Source organism: Mytilus galloprovincialis, chromosome 5 (genome assembly GCF_965363235.1).
Source record: "Mytilus galloprovincialis chromosome 5, xbMytGall1.hap1.1, whole genome shotgun sequence".
Lineage (NCBI taxonomy): Eukaryota > Metazoa > Mollusca > Bivalvia > Mytilida > Mytilidae > Mytilus > Mytilus galloprovincialis.
The window spans coordinates 87,397,277-87,424,137 of record NC_134842.1 but is presented as its reverse complement, the minus strand read 5'-3'; the positions used below and the strand labels follow the sequence as shown (position 1 = coordinate 87,424,137).

The 26,861-nt window shown below is 30.7% G+C and overlaps 1 protein-coding gene across 12 annotated transcripts in view; it reads right to left on the bottom strand.

The window, feature by feature from the left end:
• Positions 1-1,872: 1,872 nt before the first annotated feature.
• Positions 1,873-26,861, bottom strand: part of LOC143076624 (uncharacterized) — an 89,735-nt gene continuing 64,746 nt past the window's right edge. For 10 of the 12 annotated variants that reach the window (XM_076252446.1, XM_076252452.1, XM_076252451.1 and 7 more), the window contains 7 exons: positions 25,616-25,668; positions 22,730-22,784; positions 21,910-22,066; positions 21,507-21,544; positions 20,563-20,687; positions 19,967-20,142; positions 1,873-4,059 (listed from right to left, as the gene is read on the bottom strand). In XM_076252446.1, coding sequence (XP_076108561.1) covers positions 3,041-4,059; positions 19,967-20,142; positions 20,563-20,687; positions 21,507-21,544; positions 21,910-22,066; positions 22,730-22,784; positions 25,616-25,668 — 1,623 coding nt within the window. In that variant the 3' untranslated portion in view covers positions 1,873-3,040. Of the gene's footprint in view, positions 4,060-17,424; positions 18,232-19,966; positions 20,143-20,562; positions 20,688-21,506; positions 21,545-21,909; positions 22,067-22,729; positions 22,785-25,615; positions 25,669-26,861 lie in introns of those variants that run through there. The other 2 variants (XM_076252447.1, XM_076252458.1) reach the window with 2 other exon arrangements.

Here is a 26,861-nt window from a genome sequence, read left to right as displayed (position 1 = left end):
ACTCGAAACGATAATATGGAAGACTCCATTTCGACTGAAGGGGTGTTAGGTAAACTATGGACTACATTAATTTTAATTTAAATGATGCATATGATTTAAAATTATGCAACAATAACCCTCAATAGCAGACAGACATAGGAAGAATTCCATGAGTTTCAAATTAATCAATGAAGCGTGGAATCCAGAGCAACCACTCAATCTGATACCCCTTCAAATCAAGAAAACTATACGCATGCGCATTAATATATAAACAAACCCGAAACTTGCGATTTGGAACAAGAACGTTTATTAAATGATATGATGAATGGTTCTCCATTTCTTTATCGGAGAGTACAGTATCAAATATCAGTTTCATAACGGTAAAATCTGGAAAAACTCCACTTCAGTTCTTATATGACAGAAATAGAATTATCGGAATTCAAAGAACTCTCGCATTTATCAAAACTGGGGAATTCCCTCTGACGTGTTTCTAAATTTATAAAAACACTAAATATAAATACTGCTTAATTCTGATTTTCCGTGTTGTTAAAAACACGCATATAGGTCAAGGGAAATATCAAACATGAAGATTATGAGAAGAACATTACAGGAAAGTTGTTTATGTTCAATCCTTTTGCCTGTTTTTACCTTTTAAAGCAATACAATCATAAAAATTTGAGATGTTGCTGAATGTTTAGAATAAAACGGTTGACGTGAGGGAATGCAGCCCTGAGTCAGCGGTAAAAGTCTACAGATTGCTTGAAAGCAATCGTATCCCAAAAATATAAAGTTTGGAAAAGAAATAAGAATATATGCGATGGCTACCAAAAAGAACCATTGACAACTTCTGGTAGAATTAAGGTATTTGTTACCTTCCCTGATGCGACTAGTTTTCAGTATACTAGGATTGATTTATATATATACAATCAAATCATTTCATAATATATGGATTACCCATTTTTTCTGTATAATACTCTGTGGTCACCATGTTGTCATATTTATCTGATAATAGTTATTTTTTCTTGGATTCGGCACGTATATATCAATGTATGATAAGTCTATTAACTGCAGGTATAAACAATTATGTTTAAATTAATCTGGCCGTATTTTACCAGACTGTGGAGTATATAAGATATATCCAACATCCCTTTTATCAAGCATTATGAGGACAGTATCGTTTGGAGAAGATCTTTATAAGTTGTAAAACTTGTATCTGGTCATTTGTCATTTTGGTCAATATATTATGTTTCAACTAACAGTGCTGTCCTACTTGTTTTAAAAACTGGCGAATTCTTTTGGATAAATCTATTTCTGTGTAGCAACAATCGAGTAGCTCTTTAAATTGGAGTAATATATATCAAAGTTAATACGACATTTCAGAGCTTGATTTCCCTACCACGATTTCCTTTATGTCAGATTGTCCCTTAACATCTAGAAGTTATTAAACTAGGCTTCATGCATGGTGTCTAGTGGTAAAGTTTTATTATTGTTTTTGGTATAATTTAATAGGGTTATACTTGCGGTAAAGTTGAAAGTTGCATATTACAATTTTTACTTAAACCACTTGCCCGTTTCGAGTATATTCAAAAATTATGTCACAGACCACCACGGATATGCTGTCGTAACCAAAATCCTGTCTTTGTTCTTAGAGTGTGACACCTTGTCCTTTAATGAGACTTATTCCCGAATGTTGTGTACTAACCATGAGTAACACGTCGGGTGCCACATGAGAATTTGCTTACCTTCCGAGAGCCCACAGGATAATACCGACATTTGTTCATTTTTTAAAAATTTTATGCAGTGTTTTGTTGATGTTTTTGTTTTTCGTTTTTTGCTTTTTAAACGATATCTCTCTGACCTTTATGTCTCTTTTTGACTGCAAATAACTAACTCTTTTTCAGAACACAAATCCTTTTTTTATTCATTAACATCAAGAACAATAACTGCATTTTACGCGTATTAAATGTTCAAATATAATTTAAAACAGCAAACATGAAAACAACGATACAGCAACAATTTGAGGGAAACAAACAATTACCAACTACCAAACTGTTGACATATGATCAGCCAATTTTATGTTGTTACATATATGTACCAATCACAATCGGATAAATCAAAGCATTAGATGCTACGCTCTCTAGCGTGAGAAACCGAGGTCTAAATTTACCTTTTAACACAAGTTGCATCGCGACGGTGGTATTGCGTGGCAAAATCGTATATCCCGTTTGAGAGCGTGTTTTTATCAGGTCTGCACATTACATTGGAGAGCCAGCCTGGTACAGCACGTTGAAGAGATTGATGTATCTGAACAATACGCTGTAGAGCGTTTGATGAATCAAAATAGGTCACCGATTACCTATAACATAACAGAAACGCAGGTAGGATAGCGTTCGTGAATGGAAAAAAAAATGTTTCTGAATTAGTTGTTCCATTATCACGTAGGAGGCCATGGTCTTCTTGACCGTCACGTAAGACCACGATTGAGAGAGCTGAGTGACTAAATAGTTCATTTAAAACAATACGTCGATTCGAATCCTTTGATTGATGAAATAAGCAATGTACACAGGTACAGGAGGGTGGAAAAAGGGGACGCACACCGAACGTGAAAACGTGAAATGAAACGGTAAAACACGAAAAGACGTGGAATAAAAGGCTATAAAACGTTGCACGAAAATAACCCTTTCCCACCTTCGTATAAGAGGAGTTCAAATGAAAGATTAGCCACAAGGAATGGTGTACCAGAACAACACGTAGTAGAATGGGGCGTATTAAAAGAAAAACATAGCCTGTATGCATCATAATACGTTTCACTCTATTCCATTCCATTCCATTCTAGACAACTGAAAACGTTTAATTTGCACAATAAGAAAAAGCCGATTACATTTTGTACATGTATCTACGAGTTAATCTGTAAATAATTTAATTTACCCGCAAAGCGGTTGATGAAAACAAGCAAAACAAACCATAATGGTATATATACGTTGCAAAAGACCAAATACGCTGAACACATTAATTATGCGTTAAAAATAAGCTTTTCACCAGGTCCATCATGTGCGTATTCTTAACTTATTTTACAAGAATCCCGATTATCGTCAGTCTTAAACATTCGTTCTTCCTCGTGACGTCCGCTGACTTGGCCACTGTTGTTATCGTCAGTAGGCAATGCATCTCGATTCTGATCAGTTATTGACGTTTGTTCTTCTTCATGATCTTCGATGGCTTGACTACTGTCACTATCGTCAATCGGTACAGAATCTCGATTATAGCCCGTCTCCAATCTCCGTTTTTGTTCGTGGTGTTCGCTGACTTGACCAATGTCATTATCATTAATAGGAAAATCATTATCCTCTCCATCACCACATTCAGTATCAAGAAATTCATCGATATCTTCGTCTTTTTCTTTATTAAATTTATCTTTGTCGGTCTTTTCTTCGCTTTCATCCACACTGGTGCGCTTTACAACTTTATCCTCGGTTGTTATGTCATTTTCCTCTGTATCTGTGTCATTTTCGTCGGCTCTTTGTTGCTCTTGTACATCATCGACATCTTCAGTCCTCTCGTCTTTTTTGTTAATAAATTCCTCCATAGTTTTATTGTTTTCGACGTCAGATTCTTGTCCCGTGTCAATTTCATTGTCTTTGCTCTCAGATTGTTCTCTTCTTGAAGGGTCTGTATTTAAATGGGCTTCGTCCTTAGTGTCTTTAAGTTTAACATCGTCAAGAGTGGGATCAACTTCATTTTCAAGAACGGTATTAACTACTTGCTCTAAATAAGTTTCGTTGTCTTTTTCGTCTTTATCGTCTACTCTAACATCGTCATCATCGTATATTCCAAGTTGTGAATTACTCATTTCGTCTTCGTTGCTCCGTAGTCTACCCTCATAAGACTGTTTGATTTCACAATCTTCACATGTCTCTTTTAATTGGTTGTCATCCCAGGGTGTGCGGACATTGCCTTTGCCTTCAGAACATTCTATTTCTACTGTCTCGCTTCCGCTATGATAACGGACTTTCGGTTCCGGAAGATTGGGCTTATCATCAGGAAGTGGTATCTGTATATTCTCACAGGGTTCATGGAATTCTGTGAAATTATAAACAATCAAAATAAATTACAAAACAAAAACAGTCATTCACTTTTTAATCCAAGTTATCCAAATATTTCGTCTTTGTCCAAACAAATTGAATAACTTTTGGTATTTATATCACATATAAAAATAATACAAAGCTGGGATCGGTATATGAAGCATTAAGGTGCCATTTTTTTAAAATTCAAAATACATCGAACAATTGTTCTGAATTTGTATGAAATATTAACCACTGGACGTAAAGTAAGCACGTTTGTATACATTTTTACAAAATAAAGTAACTCATTGGGTTTTTATTTACCACGAATAACACGACGGTATACTATCATTAGGGGAGCAAGAACGACTGACCTTTCCGAAGTACCTGAATTCACCCATCTGCTTTTAGAGTCCTCTTTGTATCTTATCAACGGTTAAGAAAATCATTATAGTCTCCACACAACAAATAACAACACAATGTACTCGTTTATTTATTTTGAGAATGAGGGGACAATAGAGTATTGTATTGTTCATAAATATTTCAATGTTTTTTTTAAAACTAAATGTCATACTAGGATGTTGATATAATGAACATTTTGTTGTTGTTATACACTAAACAAAATGTTGCCAGTAGTAGTGTGAAATGGGATTAAGAAGTGTAAAATAATTCATGCAGCAAGAAAATGAGACGTTATGTTAATACTGTCAAAATAAAGAGGTGTGATATGTTTTTAACATTGTGACAACTATCCAAATAACGTGAGTGTCAGTTACTATAGGTCACCATATACGGCTTCCAAACAAAGTCCAGACCCATGCATATATCGTATTAGTTTATGATGTGATGTAGCAGGAATAACAAAAAAACAGTAAAATACAATGAAACAATCAAAACTAAACTTTTTATTTACTTCAAAAGAGACTATAATCAAAATGTCTACTTTCTTTAAGAAAAACAATTGTGTCGCTATTACTTACTGGTTCAAAGCTACATGTACCAAACAGGTTTGTCAATCACATTGTTTCCTATTAGTCAATTTACCTTTCTTTCTTGTTTGTCTTCTGTTCCAATGAGCAATGTTACCTTTGTCTTTTTAATGGTTCTCTTGGTAAAAACCGATTGCAAGTTCCAGATAGGAAAGTTTGGAAAGTGTGATTCTGAGTACCAACTTTACAAATTCCTGAATGAATATACTGCAAGACACTTTCGGCATCAAAATAATGGAAGATAGATAGAACTGTTCATCTATGACAATACATCGTTTCCGACAACGTCTTCAACTTAATGTCTTCTTAACTTCTGTATTGATTATGAATTGAACTTTATGTACAGTTGAAAATATAAAACGCATATAAGGACAAAAACTAGAAACCATTTCCCAGAAAGTTGAAGTATCTAGTAGCTATGACCTTAATTTGACCAATTGACCCCAATATCAAAACGCTTTTCCCGGCCTATAATATCTCCTATTTTCATTTTAATTAAGCAAGGGAAATTTCAAGTTACCACCCTAAAACTATTTCCCCCAAAACATTTATATAGAAAATGTGTTGTAAAATTCAACCCACATTCATAACATGAAAACTGAGACTACTATAACACATGACATGTGTTATAGTAGTCTCGGATGAAAATAACTGTGACCACCAAAACCATTTATTATTTCATTGAATGCACTTTTACCTTTATTGGCTATTTTGAGGCAGTCAGATATTTATTGCTGGAGGAAGCCAAATTGCAAGCCGAAAACAACTTGTAAACCTTCCACAGGAAAATCCTAGTCAATTAAGAGTCAAATGAATCTGCCACATGGGGATAGTCCATTTGCCAATTACCGATTTGTTTCTGTTATTACACACTTTTTAAACAAATTATTTCCCTCTGTCAATCGTAGACTGGTTCCATACCGGACAAAAATGGCTTTTGCCAATGCAAAACATGATGAATTGAAAGTAATGTATCGGCGGTTTAACTAATTTTTCATTAAAAATAATTTCTGATGTCAAAAGTATTTAGCTGAACAACAAATTTTAAATGTTATTAACAGATTTAACCAGGTGCTCCGCAGGGCGCAGCTTTATACGACCGCAGAGGTCGAACCCTGAACAGTTGGGGCAAGTATGGACAAAACATTCAAGCCTGATACAGCTCTGAATTTGGATTGTGATCAAATTTTTGACATTACATGTTTTTTTTTTACACAAAACAAATGTCAAGATTTTACAAATCAATTAAAGATTTCTTCTTCAAACTTTTTAAATCTAAAATTAAATAGTTGACACAGCATAGGTTTCTGACACAGAATGAATGTGGTCTAATGAACTTAAAAGGTTTTTTTTGCCTTTGAGCAATTCACTATGCTGTTGAATATTAATCCTCTCAAAAAAATGTTTGAAGAAATTTTCTTTTTATTTATGAAATCTGAAATGAGAAAAATTTAACCCCCCCCCCTTTTTTTTCACATCCCCGTTTCCCTTTTTCCAAAACTGATATCAATTCAAATTTCTAATGGAGTTTGCAACAATAACTACTCTTTTAAATACATCATAAAATATTAAAATGTAAAATAAAGTGCTTGTTATCACTGAATGGTAAAGATTGGTTGGTAGTAAAAGTGAATATACATTGTTTATTGTATAAAACAATAAAAAAAACTTCATCAGCAACATTTTATATTGGCAAATTTCCAATGAAGTTATTTACATAAAGTTATTGGCAAATAAAAATAGAAAATGACATCATAGTCATGTCTGGCAAATGTCCAACATACATTATCTAAAAACATTTTAGATAAGATAAGGAAAAAAAGCTTCATCAGCAACATTTTATATTGGCAAATTTCCAATGAAGTTATTTACATAAAGTTATTGGCAAATAAAAATAGAAAATGACATCATAATCATGTCTGGCAAATTTCCAACATATATTATCAACTACTATTCTATACAAAAAAAGATAACTCCAATTGAAAATTAATTGCTATTGCACAATATTGTGCAATTAGATATTTCTTGCTATTGTGCAATACTGTGCAATTGAAAATTTCTTGCTATTGCACAATACTTGATATGGAATCCTGATTTGGACCAACTTGAAAACTGGGCCCATAATAAAAATCAAAGTACATATTTAGATAAAGCATATCAAATAAGCCCAAGAATTTAATTTTTGTTAAAATCAAACTTAGTTTAATTTTGGACCCTTTGGACCTTAATGTAGACCAATTTGAAAACTGGACCAAAAATTAAGAATCTACATACACAGTTAGATTTGGCATATCAAAGAACCCATTTATTCAATTTTTGATGAAATCAAACAAAGTTTAATTTTGGACCCCCATTTGGACCAACTTGAAAACTAGGCCAATAATTAAAAATCTAAGTACATTTCTAAATTCAGCATATCAAAGAACCCCAAGGATTCAATTTTTGTTAAAATCAAACTAAGTTTAATTTTGGACCCTTTGGACCTTAATGTAGACCAATTTGAAAACGGGACCAAAAATTAAGAATCTACATTTTTGTTAAAATCAAACTAAGTTTAATTTTGGACCCTTTGGACCTTAATGTAGACCAATTTGAAAACGGGACCAAAAATTAAGAATCTACATACATAGTTAGATTCGGCATATCAAAGAACCCCAATTATTCAATTTTTGATGAAATCACACAAAGTTCAATTTTGGACCCTTTGTGCCCCTTATTCCTAAACTGTTAGGACCAAAACTCCCAAAATCAAACCCAACCTTCCTTTTATGGTCATAAACCTTGTGTTTAAATTTCATAGATTTCTATATACTTATACTAAAGTTATGGTGCAAAAACAAAAAATAATGCTTATTTGGGCCCCTTTTTGGCCCCTAATTCATAAACTGTTGTGACCTCAACTCCAAAAATCAATCCCAACCTTCCTTTCGTGGTCATAAACCTTGTGTTAAAATTTCATTGATTTCTATTTACTTATACTAAAGTTATTGTGCGAAAACCAAGAATAATGCTTATTTGGGCCCTTTTTTGGCCCTTAATTCCTAAACTGTTGGAACCAAAACTCCCAAAATCAATCCCAACCTTCCTTTTGTGGTCATAAACCTTGTGTCAAAATTTCATAGATTTCTATTCACTTAAACTAAAGTTATAGTGCGAAAACCAAGAAAATGCTTATTTGGGCCCTTTTTGGCCCCTAATTCCTAAAATGTTGGGACCAAAACTCCCAAAATCAATCCCAACCTTCCTTTTGTGGTCATAAACCTTGTGTTAAAATTTCATTGATTTCTATTCACTTTTACTGAAGTTAGAGTGCGAAAACTAAAAGTATTCGGACGTCGACGACGACGCCAACGTGATAGCAATATACGACCAAAAAATTAAAATTTTTGCGGTCGTATAAAAACCTTAACGCTTACTCACATTACGCAAAGGTAAATTTGCTCTTTCTGCTAGCTCCCGATTGTAAACCAGATGCTCCGCAGGGCGCAGCTTTATACGACCGCAGAGGTTGAACCCTGAACGGTTGGGTTAAGTATGGACACAACATTCAAGCTGGATTCAGCTCTAAATTTGGATTGTGATTAAATAGTTGACACAGCATAGGTTTCTGGCACAGAATGAATGTGGTCTAATAAACTTAAAATTTGTTTTTTGCCTTTGAGCAATTCACTATGCTGTATTAATCCTCTCAAAAAAATGTTTGAAGAAATTTTCTTTTTATTTATGAAATCTAAAATGAGAAAAATTGAACCCCACATATTTTTTTTCACATCCCCCTTTCCCTTATTCCAAAACTGATCTCAATTCAAATTACTAATGGAGTTTGCAACAATAACTACTCATTTAAATACATCATAAAATATTAAAATGTAAAAAAAGTGCTTGTTATCACTGAATGGTAAAGATTGTTTTAATTTATCAGTTGGTAGTAAAAGTGAATATACATTGTATATTGTATAAAACAATGATTTAAGTTGATTCAACTACTATTCTGGACAAAGAAAGATAACTCCAATTGAAAATTTCTTGCTATTGCACAATATTGTGCAATTAGATATTTCTTGCTATTGCACAATACTGTGCAATTGAAAATACTTGCTATTGCACAATACTGTGCAATTGAAGATTTCTTGCTATTGCTGAATACTGTGCAATTGAAAATTTCTATTTCACAATACTTAATATAATAATTTTGGATCCTGATTTGGACCAACTTGAAAACTGGGCCCATAATCAAAAATCTAAGTACATGTTTAGATTCAGCATATTAAAGAAGCCCAAGAATTCAATTTTTGTTAAAATCAAACTTAGTTTAATTTTGGACCCTTTGGACTTTAATGTAGACCAATTTGAAAATGGGACCAAGAATTAAGAATCTACATATACAGTTAGATTTGGCATATCAAAGAACCCCATGCAATTATTCAATTTTTGATGAAATCAAACAAAGTTTAATTTTGGACCCTGATTTGGACCAACTTGAAAACTGGGCCAATAATCAAAAATCTAAGTACATTTTTAGATTCAGCATATCAAAGAACCCCAAGGATTCAATTTTTGTTAAAATCAAACTAAGTTTAATTTTGGACCCTTTGGACCTTAATGTAGACCAATTTGAAAACGGGACCTTAAGAATCTACATACAGTTAGATTCGGCATATCAAAGAACCCCAATTATTCAATTTTGGGCCCATTATTCCTAAACTGTTAGGACCAAAACTCCCAAAATCAATCCCAACCTTCCTTTTATGGTCATAAACCTTGTGTTTAAATTTCAAAGATTTCTATTTACTTATACTAAAGTTATGGTGCGAAAACCAAGAACAATGCTTATTTGGGCCCCTTTTTTGCCCCTAATTCCTAAACTGTTGGGATGTCAACTCCAAAAATCAATCCCAACCTTCCTTTTGTGTTCATAAATCTTGTGTTTAAATTTCATTGATTTCTTTTTATTTATACTAAAGTTATTGTGCGAAAACCAAGAATAATGCTTATTTGGGCCCTTTTTTGGCCCCTAATTCCTAAACAGTTGGAACCAAAACTCCCAAAATCTATCCCAACCTTCCTTTTGTGGTCATAAACCTTGTGTCAAAATTTCATAGATTTCTATTTACTTAAACTCAAGTTATAGTGCGAAAACCAAGAAACTGCTTATTTGGGCCCTTTTTGGCCCCTAATTCCTAAAATGTTGGAACCAAAACTTCCAAAATCAATCCAAACCTTTCTTTTGTGGTCATAAACCTTGAATTTAAATTTCATGCGAAAACCAAAAGTATTCGGACGAAAACGACAACGCTGACACCAACGTGATACCAATATACGACCAAAAAATTTTCAATTTTTGCAGTTGTATAATAAAAATGTATGTCCCTCATATTAAAGGGAGACAACTAAAAGAAGGAATCTCTAAGTACAGGGTCAATTACGGGAATTAGCAAATAGCCTATTGAAACTAACAACCTAAATATTTAACGGCTAATGATACAGGAGAGGAACTACTTAGACCATTCATCCGACAAGGCCCCAAAAGAACATTTCTTAGAAAAGTATAACAGATTATTTGATTACCACATGGGTAACATATGTCTTTTCGGTAAAACTCGAAAATTAAAGCTTAAACAATTCAGATGCGGTATCTAATTTTCTCATTACAGCATTAACAAGTTGAATAGACTTGATACACATTTAACAAATCCACTGATTTCTAAAATCATAGACCATCCAGAACCTTTAGAAAGCTACGCCCAATGAAAACCTGTGCTTTCTATATGTATTTGTTTTTTAATTATGAATGTATAAAAAAACAACAAAATAAAACAACTTATTAGCAATTTATTTCTGCAATATGGGATGATATGATTATATGTGGAATTGCATTATATAATGGTACATATTACATGGCAGTATAAGACCTTACCCCAACCTTTAACTTACACCCAATCCATTCAACAAGTCATTTAACTATTATTAATAAATACAGGTAATTTGTCTAGTTATAATTATTAAATTATCTATCACATACCACATACATTACTGACATTACTTATATAATAGATATGATTGAGTGTGGCCTAAATTGCTGTGCAAATGTGGAGTTTTCAGTTTAAAACAAGGTAATACATGGATAGCTTATGATTAAGAAGTGATTTGTGTGGTTCGTTCCAAGGTGAATTAATTCAAAAACACTCTTTCTGGTGTTCGAGTGACATTGGCGGATCCAGAAGGGGGGTTGGGGGGTTGGAACCCCTTTTACTCTGGGATGGGACCCCCTTTTTAAAATGGCTGGATCCGCCCCTGTGTCATTAACTATGAATCCCAGGTAACTATTTGGTAAATTTGATTATTATTTAAAATTATCACCAACATTTCATGTGAATAATTTGTTTTATTATAAAATCATTCTGAAATGATCTCTATGAATAAAAAAGGGTTTGGATTAAAGGTCAATGAGAAAGCAAAACAACACAAAACATACAAAATTTCCTATCTTGAAAATGATCAGTAATTAGTATTGACCTTTAGGTAGAACACCCTCAAATGCATAGTACTTTAGGCCACACCCAATCAGGTCAAATTGATAGAATAATAGTAAAATTTACAATGATAGCGTTGTAATATAATAATCTACCACCCTGAGTGACTTATCTTTATACAAATTTGTTTCATAAGACAATAATTTTTATTGTGATAAAGTATATCTTAAAATAAAGATTTATACCTTTGTCTAATGTTTTAACAAAAGTGATTTGAAATTTTTATTTTTTTGTGAAAAAGAGGTAATCTGTCAAAAACATGACCACAACTTGAATTCATCATATATAAACGTGAACTTACATAAGACATGTTTTTAAAGTCTAAACAGAAAAAGGAATTAATCAGTTATGCACCATTTCATTTACATAATGCATAACATTTACAAATTCCTAGTTTAAGGTGGTACCTAACACTACAGGGAGATAATTCTGTAAAATCAGCAGAACGTTTTAATGACATTGTGTTCTTAAGGGAATATTAAGTTTCTCAATGATCAAAATGAGTGTTTGTCAAACTGCTATATAACCAGTGTAATTTTTCTGATTAAATGGTTGGTTCAATTTTTTTGATTTTTTTTTTATATATTTTTGTCAAAATTTTAAAGAAAATTAAACGAGCCAAATTAATTTTAGTTCAGGTGTTAGGTACCACCTTAATATGATAATGATAATGTACTTCCTGTTGACCTTGATGAAATAAAATTTTTAATAGAGACATGCAAACCAAACTTTAAAAATATTGATATTAAATCATATTTTAAGTATTTAAAAAAAAAATTGTATATGTACGTTAGAATGGTTTTACACTAGTAATTTTGGGGCCCTTTATAGCTTTTTGTTCGATGTGAGCCAAGGCTCCATGTTGAAGGCTTGACCTATAATGGTTTACTTTTTTTAAATTGTTATTTGGATGGAGAGTTGTCTCATTGGCACTCATACCACATCTTCCTATATCTATGTGTCCATCTTTCCTTTCCGCTTCATATTCTGTGGACATGACAATACTATTATTTTGAATGGTTAAAAAATAAGCACTCAACTTAGACCTGTAAGATATTTTAAGTTTCACCAATTTAATTTCTCAAAGACATTTATACCACTTGATGAAAAATCTCATTTCTATTACTCTTTTCATACCAATTAAAAGAAATTAAAAAAGGTTGTGGGTTGATAATTTTCAATGACTTGAAATATTATTCCTTCTCGGAATAACTTTTGATTACAAGGCAAGCTTCCAAATAAAACACTTACATGTTTAAAAATAAGCATAAAGTAGCACTGAGTATACTTAAACACACAATTAAATTGAAATTTCCACAAATGAAGACAAAACTGAAAACAATCATTAACAAATACCATAAATAAATGCAAAAATATGTATAAATTAAATATCTTAGCAACACACTAAGGAAAAAAGTCATACTCAACAATTTTAATAACAATTCCTCATGAAATCTTTTTTGTTGTTGCCATCCCCTTCGTTATCATCACCTCTAGTTGAAACATCTATGTAAACATTTATAGTTACCAACCTAAACTAGGAAATAAGAGATAGCTTGGATGCGATTTTTTTTTTTGACGGAAATTCAATGTTTTATATTTTATCTGTTTATTTTAGAATAAAAATCCTTCTGGGATCTTATAAATAGAAATATTCCAAAGTCTCATCCTCCTCTTTGCTAGGCTATTTCGGATGTCTTGTGACATTCAAAATGAGGGAACAGATTAAAAATAGGGCTTTTAGTTTTAGATTTCCTTATTCAGAATCTACCACTGTCAGACATGGCACTGAAAAAAATTGGTCCACTAATAGAACAAACAAACATTGAAAAAAACATTAAAGGCACATTTCATCTGCTTTGATTAACATGCATATTTTTCAAAATCACACTCAGTCTGACTGTTCTGTAATTTTATTCAAACCTAGCAATGGCTACAATATAGCTATCAATCAATACATTTTTATCCAATCTCCATCTTTTATAATTAGAACGGATGATCCTACCAAGGCAACACTTCACAGGGCTTACATTTAAATATCCACTGAGACTTCATTATATGCACAAACCTTTACATTACCTGTATTGTTTATACAACCTATGAATATTTTGAATGTAATTGTTTTTGTAAAGCGTGAGGCAAAAATATATTTTACATAAAATCCAGCAGTAGCTTCAAAAAGCATAATGTACCCAACACACTGCATCTGTATAACACGCACACAAAATGTCCTTAAAAGTTGTGAATACTGAAAGTGCATAATTATTGGTTTTTCAATAAAATTTAACAAAAGCACCATATTTATGAATAAAAGGAGATGTGAGGTATATATAAATAAGACATACCTACAAAAAGTGGCATCCTTTTTAGAAGAGGGATATGTTGAAGCTTTACGCTTTATGCAATGAGAATCAGAAAATCTCTTTAGTATTCTTTTCTCCCAATAAGCTAATGTGACTTATGATTTAATGTTTTGTGCAATAATGACCATGTGATATAACCATTAGCATAGATATACAATAAAAATATAGCCTGTTAATTCATTATATGTCATGGTAAGGAATATCTAAGACCAACAACATTTATTAAACCAACAGAATGATATCAGATTCAAGAACTTTGAAATTGCAAATTATTGGGCTTTACCTCAAGAAAAGTGAGGCTTTAACTTTAAGCCTTATTTAGACTGATTTTTATGGGAGATTTTTGTTAAATAACTTTCAGTACAAAATTGGTTCAATATCTGCTAAATACAGGCATTCAAATGTTTGAGTTCTATTATCGTTCCCAGAGTAAGAGATCAAACAATCAAATTATTGGATTTGGCATAAATTTTGTACACTGAGAAGTGAGAAGAGTTATGACGGAGCCCTGGAACATCCTCATTCTAAATATATGTCAACTGATGGTCTCTCCTTCAATATTGTAAACGATGGTATATAATGAATCTACACAGCATGGAATGGTTCATACACAAGTATACAAGTTGAGCACTGGGATAATTTACATAATGATGTGTTTATACAAAGTGGTATACAAATTTATCACCTGTTTTCGTATTTGAAAAGCAGAAATTTAAAGTTTTATATTGGTATAGCTTTGCTAATAACAATCTTTCCAATTATTTCTTTGTCTGATTGCAGCAATTTAGCAAATATGGTTGATTTTAGAGAGATGTGTATGGTTTCAACATTAATATTAAACACATAGAGATATGTTGTTCCAAAATTTCTGAAACTTGCATCGAAAAAAATGGACTTTCACTTCAGATAAAAACATGTGATAAATTTCACAATCACTTTTGACAAATTTGTTAAATTATTATATACAATATTTATATATATGTACATTAGTTTACAATACACAATTTTTAATATATTTACATTTTACAAGATGTGCAAAATTTATTTTCTCTAATGTCATAAATTGCTCAGGAATTATGATAAACAGAAAATGCAATGCATATAACTTCTTATTAACCTTGACCTCTGTCAAAGAAAGCTTATAAATATTTGAAGAGGAAAGTCAATAAATTCTATATGTATTATCTTTTATATAAAACATAAATAGTTACCTATAGAGATCGTTACAATTAATGTACATGTACTATAGTAAATATTTATTGTTTTCCAAAACCTAATCTTAATTCTGGGAATAATATGATATCGTTAACTATAATAAATTAACAAGAAGCTATATACTGGTAACTAAAAAATAGTTTTCTTAAATTAAGGCTAAGATAAAATATTTATTTGTTTAAGGTTTTCCAGAATAAACAAATTTTTAATCTTATATTTACCCAACTACTCTACTTTCAAACTTAATACCCAGATCTACCCTAATTTCAGTGGCTACCATAACCAATATTACTTAAAAATTTGGCCTACCCCTATAAATGGAAAACTGTTAACTTTTATCTTAAATAATATTTCTATTTTAGTACATTTCTATATATCTATCCTATTTTTAGAACTAATAAAACCCTAAATAGATATCTATTCAATTTTGTCCTTGGCATATACTACACTGAAAGACTTGTCTGTCAATGCGTGTCCATATAAAATAAATAAAAATTATTAAGATGTTTTCACATGTATCAGATTCACATGGAGTGTTACAATTGGCAGTTGTTCAAATCTTGGTGGTTGTTGATGCAATGTCAAAAGCTAGTTGTATTAGGTGACGTCTTACAGTTCTTGCTGATGGTAGCTGTACTTTAGGTGAAAATAGATGGAGATCATGTAATGGTATTATAAATGAAAATCAGCAAATTATAAGCATATTATGTAAAATAATTCAACTTGAAACATTCAATTTTGTAATAAGAGGTGGGATAGGAGGGGTCCTGATCCCGAAATCCCGGGCTTAAAAACACTAAATCCCGAAGTCCTGAAATTAAATAAAGTAAATCCCGGCATCCCCAAATCTGAAAAAAATTCCTGGATCCCAAAAAGGGCAATCCCGAAATCCTGAGCTTAAAAACAGCCGATCCCGGATTCCGGATAAAGGTCCTATCCCCCCTCTAATAACCATAAGAAAATGACTCATAAAGCAGTATTTTGATGATACAATTCAAACGGATTTGTAAATTACAAATCAGATATGTGTGCCATGTGATATTCAACTTCATTGTATGGAACAATAGACAATTTTCTGCTGAAAACCACATCAAAATCTGAAAATTTCCACCCATTCACTTGATAATGAAGACAACTTGTACCAAATGGCTTAGAAAATACCTTTCTAACAACTTCAAAATATTGCATTTAAGTTTCGAATTAAAAGCTTACGAAACTGTTGCTAGAAAAATATGATTATCTTTTATATCTATGGCTTATTAAAGTAGGAGGTATGATAAGGGTTATAAACTGCCCATTGAAATGGTACAAATGGTGAAAACTAGGCTTCTTTCAAAATCATAATTATTTTATCATGAATGAGATGACACTTTCTTGACATTTTGGTGGCTATTTTTTATATCCAGTTTTAAAAAAAAGATTTGTGTCAAGTTTTACCCAAAATGATATTTTTATTTTTAATCAACGACTTTGATTTTGTTGGCAGTTTTACCTAAAATGAAAGAAATTTGTAGCTATAAAAAGTTTTAAAAATAAACAAGTTTATTTATACTCAGTGTTTTTAGTTTAAGGTGCCAAAAGGTGGCCTTTCTTACCTTCTCCTTTAGGAAATTGAATCTCAAAATAATATTAATTATATTGTAATAAAATTTTGAGTTATAATGAAGTTTAAATGAATATCAATAATGCACAAATACCGCATAGATTTAAAGCAAACCCTGTTAATTTCTTAGTAAGCGATTCTAGTAAGAAATTAACCTTGTGCATATTGTTAAAAAAAATGTGTTCTATTTTGACATTTAACCCATGACACATAAAATGGAAATGTGGAATGTGTCATAGAGACAATAAGCAGACATAAGAGCAATAAAAAGCTAGAAAAGGAATTCCTTAAATTGTCAAAAGAAGAACTTATTTCTAAAAAAATTATGGACTTGGAGAATAATGCAATTTTTCATTCATTATTAAGGGATCGATCACTATAACGAGCTATAACCTATCAAACATTTTTTTGAATAAAGGAAAGATTTCATTTCCAAAACTTCCATAGAAATAGCACAAGGTTAATTTCTTTCTAGTTTCACTTTATCTAATGAAAACCCTGTTTAACATAAATGCATCTTAAATATATATTTCTCATACCAATAGCTGTTTTTTTCTGAGCAGAAGATAAGCAGAAGAACAATATTTTTGCTCAGCTAAAACATGACATCACAACTTTTAAACATATTCACTGAGTACATATAACACAAATCACAACCCCACATCAGACCATCTGCATGTTAGACACATAAATAATTCACTTCTGTTGAAAGCTTAATGGTTCCAAGCTGGGTACTGCAAAAGCGTGAACTCTGCTCCAGTTTTGAAAATCTGTTTCAATTTTTGATGAATTTCAGCAGGTTCAAGCCAAAGTTCATGCCATTAGGTTCTTCAAATATAACAATTACTGATGACGAAAGATGGTTGTTTCACAAAAATTTTGAAACTGTAAGTAGCTGGTTCACACAATGTATCTTCAAATGATGGTTTTAGGCGTTCATTTTGCTAAGCCAGTTCACACTGCATCTTGAGGTTCAAATGAAAGCCAGACTTGTTAAAGTTCAAACTCTTTTTGATCTCCAAGAGGTTAACAAGAAATTCAGTTCAATCCATTTTCATGACATGTCAAAGAGGTTCAAACACAGACTCATATGTAAACAAATTCACACATCAAAATTGGCACTGTTTTAGAAGCAACTATAGTCTGCAAAAAGCTCGATTAAACAACAAACTTCAGCGTTACCTCGGAATATTGGTTTAAATTCATACTAACATAAATTGTCCTTCCTCATTAAAAATTAACTTTTATGGAAATAACTTATATGAAAGTTTATTAACATATGATAAATAACAAAAAAAACAAAACAAGCAACATGTTTGCGTAAAATGTTAACATGTGTTTAAAACCAAAACAAATATGGAAGGAAATTCATGCCCAATATGAAATGTAGCATTCCATTGGTGGAGTAAATCTTCTTTCATGAAAGACTATAGATGATTGGTTAGAAAGTCTGTTCATCATCACAAGCATCTGTCCAATGACCAAATGCTGCAAACAAAATAAGAATGCACACAGTCAATGTTATATTGTCAATTTTTCTAAATTTTCATCCAGTTCTTTTATACAAATTGGTTTGCAGATATAACTGACCCATTTTCGATTTTTTTCAGAGTAAATTTTTTTTTTTTATTCTACTATTTTACTTTATAAAATTAAAAGTATACAAAAAGAAGTATACAAATTCTAACTAGGAGCTGGATGATTGATTGGTTGGTGTTTAATGCCACTTTCAACACTATTGTGCTATTGTATGGCTGTCAATATTGATTGAGGAAGCCAGAGTGAGAGAACCTCAGACTTTTGGTAATGCTGGTTTGATATACCATGCATAATGATTCTTGTCGGGATTAGCTTTAAGTATTTTATTGACTGACCAAAGCAGCATTTTTAGATAAAATCTACAAATCTACAAACCAACTTATCAAAAAAGTGTGATTAAATTATACACATATTTTGTAAATCATAATTAAATTTTGAAAGACACAAAAGTCATTTCCAAATTGCAAATACTTTTTCTTTATTCCTTAAAATATCAAAATAAATTTATTGTCTTTTCATTTTCATAACAATATAACAATAAACATGTTAAACTTTCAATGGCAGATCACTGAATTTTCGAAAATTACTTTTTTATTCCCTGTCCGACATTATAAGCATTTTCATACCCACAATTTTTATATTTACATTTTGACCCCATTTAACATTTAATAGATCTGCCAGTGAGGTTCATTTCAATTTGATATATATATTTCAGTAGATGATTGTGGCCAATCAAAATTCATAAAGAAAACATTTTTTCTCATTGTTATATAACTGTACTATTTTTTTAAGTTATTTTTAATACAATAAAATGTTTGCATTTTTCCATCAATCTTTTGAGACATAATCTAATTTTTCATCTTTTACAAAAATGTTTGATTTAAATTAATAATAATTTGAATTTTAAGTTTTGACTGGCCATATCATGCAGTTAATTCATGATAATATAGTTGAAAATAAAATATGATTCATGCCATTAACATTTCATCAATTTCAAAACAGAATGCAATATAGAGTAGATATCAAAGTTAGTTAATTACAGGCTAAGAATTCCATTTCCGAATCCAGAAAAGCATGATATGGCCAGGAGAAAGTCGGAATATTGCTTGTAAATTTATTTATAAAGTTTTAGTACTATCCATTTCATGAATAGTTAATACCTGATGAAGAACAGAGCTAATCACAATAAAGTTCCGTTGGATGAACAAAGAATGATATTCTAAACTTGAGATAACTATTTATCATTTAACTTTTCAACAAATCTATAATTTATCTTTGATTCTTGGTTATCAAAAGTAATTCTTTGCTCTGACAGATAAAATTTTGAATGATCACATACATGGACAGTGATACATTTGCTCTGTTTTTGGGATTTGGAATTTTGCATTTTATCAGAGTATCAAAATTGTACTAGTTTCAATATATATCAACAGAAGATTTGTAAATTTTTGTACTTCTATATCATGTAACATAGGAAATTTTTGCAAAGACATTATCTTGGCTAATTTAATTGTCAAGATAAAAACTCTAAAATGTCTCCTTTAGTAAATTCCATCTTTATGGAAATTAGACCAAAGAACAAGAAAGATATGATAAAGAGTCCTCCTAAACACACGGAGCAGGGTTTGAGTCAACAACTTTGAAAATATTACCCAGAATTCAATATAATCTAAAACCTTCTTACCTTCACATATATCACAGTAAGGTCGTAGTTGTTTACGGTCACCACCGTGATGTGAAGGCGATGGAGTTTCCTCATCGTAATCCATGGCCTGACAAGGACAATCTTCAGTATCATGTTGATCAAACACATCACATATATCACAGAATAATCGGGGAGGAGGCTTCTTACTTTCACTTCTACAAATAGACATCAAAGAATAAATAGACAAGAATAAATGTATCACAGAATAAAAGTAGATGCGGTTTCTTACATTCAGTAGTTTTCCTTAATTTGTCCACATTTAGAAGAAGTTTACTTTATTTTAATTGAATGCTTCAAGGATTGTTGATGGTTTACTATAAAGAGACAATTGGTAAACTACAGCATCAAAACACAGCAATTAATTAGCTGCCATATTTTCACATCATAACAGACAAAGAGAAAAAAAAAGATGATTGTATGATATATTTGCGTAAAAAATTATAAAATCATCCACAGAAGACTAAATTTTTTGATATATACATGCATTGGTTCAAGAATTTGATAAACATTATTTTTTACCAGTCTTTCGTATCATATGACTTTAAGACATATCTACTATTCAACAGAGAACTTACACTTCTTCCATGGAACTGTTGGCCTCCCCATTTGTAAGAACACCTGATTCCATGGCTTCCAATCTCGTCTTAAGATCTCCATTTTTCTTTTGTAGATCAACTATCACAGAGTTAAGGAATTCAACCTAAAATCAAATAATTAAATTAAGAATCTAGCTGGAATATCTACTGTGGGGTCATTAACTTTTTCATGGATGACGGAAAACTTAAATTTTTGTGGATATTTAATTTCACCGTGTTTTTAGTCATACAAGTCTTAAAAAAAATTTGTCATTTATTGAACATTTAATTTCATGGTTCAACTGTACCAATGAATTCCATGAAAATTGGTGTACTACAAATAATAAAGAATCCACAGTATCTCCTTTCAGCTCAGACATTTTTTTCAAAAAAATGTACTGTTGACTGTTGTACACTTTCTTTGAAGTATGCTGAGATATAATTTTTAGAAAAAAAAAACAATGTTGAAATGAGAATTACTACAAGGCCAGTATTCTTTCAAGCAAGACAGTTGCAAACAACAGTATAAAGAAATAAAAGCTTTTTTCTTAGTAAAATTCTTACTTGTTTATTGAAAATGGTGAATATCAATTTTTACTGCCCTTTTTTATTCCCAAATCTAAGCAAGTTTTAAAATTTGATTTTCATCTCCAGTTTATCTTATTTTGTGTATAAAAAAAAGGTTGGTTTAAATGTGTTTTTGTTGTTCATCATTTTGTACATAATTTAGGCCGTTTGTTTGTTTTTTCTTTTGAATTGTTTAATATTTGTCATTTCAGGGCCTTTTATAGCTGACTATGCGGTATGGGCTTTGCTCATTGTTCAAGACAATATGGTTACCTATAATTGTGTGTTATTTGGTCTCTTGTAAAGATTTGTGTCATTGGAAATCATACCACATCTTCTATTCTATATATATCTTGTAACTATATATACTGACTGACCTGACCGTCTATTGTCTGTTTATCTTCAATTTCATTGGCTACAAAAAAAAAACAATTTCTCAATATAAGCTTCTCACAAGAAGGAAAAAATTCTTCCAAAGGATGTCAGATATTGGTTTTTCAGTTAAATCAAACCAGCTATGAGTTCTTGAAGGCACATGTTTAAATGGCATATCATTTATGGAATAGTTATGTTCAAGCAACTGTAGCTAAATTTAAATTTTAACAAATAGTGAGACTGTCTATCAATAGCTGAATTTTAGCATCCTATTTTTACTTCTTAAACCTAAAAGAAGCTACTATTTTATCTCTCATTCCTACATTATTAAATGAGTGGAAAACTAAGATTTTACAAAAGAGTCAATTCAGTATCTCTTTTCTTATTTTGTATTTTAGATTGTACCTGAGAGTCCTATAGTATTGCTGTTAACTTCTTGAGCCTGAAGTTGAGATTTCAGTGAATTTATCTGACTCATCAAGTCTTTGTTTTCTTTTTCTTGGTTCTCTGTTGAATGTCTGAACTTATCTAGTGAGGCATTTTCATTCTTTAAGTTGGCAACCTGTTGGAATATAAAAAAATATTAATAATTCTATAGTTTTAAACAGACTTATTATTCAGCACAAGTGCCACAAATAGTTTTTAACAAAATAGCTATATCATCAAACAATACATAATTGGTTTTGCTTTTTTTGTACATTGTGTATATTTGTATGTAAGAAAAGTTGAAATAAATGGAATATGTGTCAATGGGACACAAATGATGCCCCAGCTTGCATATAACATTTAAAAAGACATAACTGAAGAAAGGTTAAAGTGATGAACATAAATTTGAACTTGATCTGTGTTATGATATTGATAAGCAATGAGTATAAGTTTCATAACATTTGGTTGAGGCATCCTTCAGTTAGTGAACAGAAATTATCCTTGGGATGTAAGAAAACAGGGTGACACTTAATCTCAACTCTGATGCAGAGGGGGCATACAAAACAATTCTGATTTGGTTTCATATATTTAATATTAAATAGACTGATATTGCTGCACTAAATTTGAAATGTCAAAACAATCAAGTAGAATTTGGTCAAAAAATCCAAAAATCGAAAACATCTCATCCAATTTTGCCAACTGACAAGAATCGCCTATAAATTTTTTCAAATAATTTGCACTCCAAAACATATAGACAAACAATTCTTCATCCAACCCAAATATAATAAGCCATAATTACCTCTTTCTGAAGAGAAATCTTTGTCTTTTCTAGACTATCAATTTCCTTTCTGTGACTGAAAAATAAACAAAAACATAATAAGTTGTATGTAATATGTCTTTTTAAACTTCAATATTTATTGTGTACATAGTACAATGTAAAATTTACTCATTTGTGATTTGGATCATATTTTTATAATATTGCTCTTTTTTTACACAGGATACAAAATGCATTCTTTCTGTTGATTATTATCACAGTTAACATTGAAATTATGCTTTTCTTTTATCTGTTATTTACATAGAAATACTTTTTATAATGCATAAAAAATCTAACTAAAACGGCTGAAAAGGTGAAAAAGCTTAAGAAAAATGTTAATTGGTGACAATTTGTTTTAATTGTAACTAACTAAATGTTATTTGCCCTAAAATGCAAAGTCCAACAGAGAAAACAAAAATATCATATTTTCTTTATAAAAATTTAAATCTTATGTCTGTTCAAAGTTTTTTTCTATAGATACTTTGCAATTATGTTTCTTATCTAAAAATTCTATGCTGGTGCTGCCATTCTTTTTTTAATTCCTAAAAGTTTTCATAATTCACTTAAAAATAAGATTTATCCAAGTTCCCTTTTCTTCCTAAAAGATAAAGTTTCAATAGTTTTGAGTTTATTCACAAAAGACAGTTTTCAAACATAGTTTTTTGTCAAAACAGAAAATATCTTGTACATTTCTTTTTCTTCAACGTCATTAGATAAAATGGCACTATCTTATATCTTCCAGTTAAATTGAAAATATTTGTCCCGACCAAATAGCCTTTAAAAATATACTATGGTTACAGAAACCTTATGAATATTCAAATTACCAGATAATTTACATAATTTATTCAAAATACCAGACAATTTACATAATTTATTCAAAATACCCATATATTTACATATTTTATTCAAAATACTACATAAATTTACATAATTTATTAATAATACCAGATATATTTACATAATTAGTTGTCTACTTTAATGAGCATCTCCATGCATGTACAGAAGCAAAATTACTTAATACACTGGCTTAATAATTCATTCCATATTATCTAGTGTTCTTGGTATGATAATCATTTCTTCAGTCAAATAAAGAATTCCATGCTGTTAGTATTCGTGATCTGTAAACCTGATCCAGATATCATTTCCTTTAAGGTAATTTTTATTTAATATGTTACATTTGTATTTGTAAAAAAAAAAACAAGTAATCATAGAGATGCAAGCATTAGGGGGATTCAAAATCTTGCATCTGACAAAAAATTTGTAAATAAAAATAAATTTTGTATTTTCTGCTTCTTTATCTTAAAAACAGGGATTTAAAGTAGGTTGTGAGTTAAACAAAAATATCTGAATCAGATTTCATTGTATAGTTTAAAAGAAATTTTTCTATCTTCTTTTAGTCCCAAATATATAAGATTTTTTTCTAAATCTTCTATTATTCCTAACTATTTAAGATATTTCTTTTACATATATCTTCTATTATTCCCAAATACATGTATATGGTATTTCTTATAAAGCGTTTTGTCCTCAGAGTAGGTCACCAATTTGTTATTTTAAGTAGAAGTTCAAATGTCAAACTGTTTTCCAAAAAGAGGTTACATCTTGTAAATGCAACAGACACATTAAAAAAAAAACTATGTTAGGAATTCACCTTTTACGATGAAGGTTGTTTAAAAATAGCTTTAAAAATTAAACAAATCATTAAAGCATATTTGACTTTGAAAATTCTATTTTTACACTTAAAACAGAAGACAAGTAAAGCTTGTACAACATTGATCAAGATCACAGAATAAAAAGAAAAAATAGACTTCAAATGAGTTATTCAAGGGACATAACTCTAACAAGCATTATTCAACTCAAGGTCACTTAAGTTTGTAGAAATAACTGTGCAATAATAATAATAATTTCTAGCAAATATAACATTCATGCACTTGTGAGCTTACCATTAAGACCATGTAGTGAAATCAGCAACACACACAGTCAAGGTTGAATAAAAAAACAATACACACTTTAATAAGACAGTTTAAACTACTTCCCAATTAGTTGAACATTTCTTTTATTCAACTTATTGTTTGAAGGAAACTTTCTCATACCATATAGCGGGTTATTTTTGCGGGGTGTAAATTTTCGATTATTTTCGCGGATAGAACAAAACTGTCCAAATAAATTCTGCCAATTTAAAAGTGCACATGCAAAGGTATTGATAAAAGTTTTGAATCCGCCAAAATAATAACACCAAACTATTTCGTATACCTTATTCAATGTAAACTACAAAATTTTACACCATCGAAATTTAACCTGCTATACAGTATCACATTCCTTCACTGCAAAAATATCTTCATTTTTCATAACTTTAAAAGCTCCTGATGACTTAATTCAAAATAGAAATAAAGCTTACAACTAGTTGATCATACACTCAGGTAAGTTTACAGTAAAATCATGTCTATTTTTAACTATGTAATATGTATTCAAGTACACAAGAACACATGTACTTTAAATACTTCTTGATGAAATATAGAGTGAACCCACAAAAATGGCGCTTTTAATTATGTGTATTGGCATATACTATATTTTTATGCTTTAACATTTTCCCCCGCTGATACACATAATTAATATGGCTACTATTAATGAAAGCTGTATTTTGAACTCATATGGTTAGAGACCTCTTATGTCAGTACACCTTTCCTGTATAAACTTACAGGAATGGTTTATCCTGTAAAAGAAATACAAGTACTGTATGTTGAATCTAACCACTTATTCATTATAATGATTTGACACAATTCTACAACACTTTCTAAGTATGTATGTGTCACACACAGTGAAGTGATCAACCATGAAAAAACTACAAATAATTTGATAAAGGACGACACCCACCTTTCTTCAGTTTTCTCCATTTCTTGGTTCAACTGCATGTTCTGTTCTTCTAACTGTGAAAGAAAAATAATGACTTGTAGTTCAATTAAGTTTCCTTTTGAAATTATGTTTAATTTTTTTCTAACAAGCTCTGTATGAATTTTTTTTTTTTTTTTTTATAAATTGTAGTGAGTGGTTTAAATTTTTTTTCCCTAGGTAATAGGTATCATGTTTTTTTTCATTGACATGAATTATTTATGAAGTTTTTAGACATTAAGGATGTACTTAGATGAAATAAAATAAATCAAGAATTTAAAATTGATACTGTAAGCGGCAGAGCATTAGTTAAGGATCAAAATATTTATAGGTCATGGAGCTCCTTTTCAAGATATTTGAGATTTAAAATATGGCAGAACCAGATGCTCCATAGGGCGCAGCTATATACGACCGTAGAGGTTGAACCCTGAACAGTTGGGGCAAGTATGGACACAACATTTAAGCTGGATTCAGCTCTAAATTTGGATTGTGATTAAATAGTTGACACAGCATAGGTTTCGGACACCGAATGAATGTGGTCTAATGAACTTAAAATATTTTGTTTGCCTTTGAGCAATTCACTATGCTGTTGAATATTAATCCTCTCAAAAAAATGTTTGAAGGAATTTTCTGTTTATTTATGAAATCTGAAATGAGAAAAATTTAACCCCACCCCCCCCCCATTTTTTTTTCACATCCCCCTTTCCCTTTTTCCAAAACTGATCTCAATTCAAATTTCTAATGGAGTTTGAAACAATAACTACTCATTTAAATACATCATAAAATATTAAAATGTAACAAAAGGTGCTTGTTATCACTGAATGGTAAAGATTGTTTTAATTTATCAGTTGGTAGTAAAAGTGAATATACATTGTATATTGAATAAAACAATGATTTAAGTTGATTCAACTACTATTCTGGACAAAGAAAGATAACTCCAATTGAAAATTTCTTGCTATTGCACAATATTGTGCAATTGAAAATTTCTTGCTATTGCGCAATACTGTGCAATTGAAAATATTTGCTATTGCACAATACTGTGCAATTGAAGATTTATTGCTATTGCGCAATACTGTGCAATTGAAAATTGCTTGCTATTGCACAATACTGTGCAATTGAAGATTTCTTGCTATTGCTGAATACTGTGCAATTGAAAATTTCTTGCTATTGCACAATACTTAATATAATAATTTTGGATCCTGATTTGAACCAACTTGAAAACTGGGCCCAT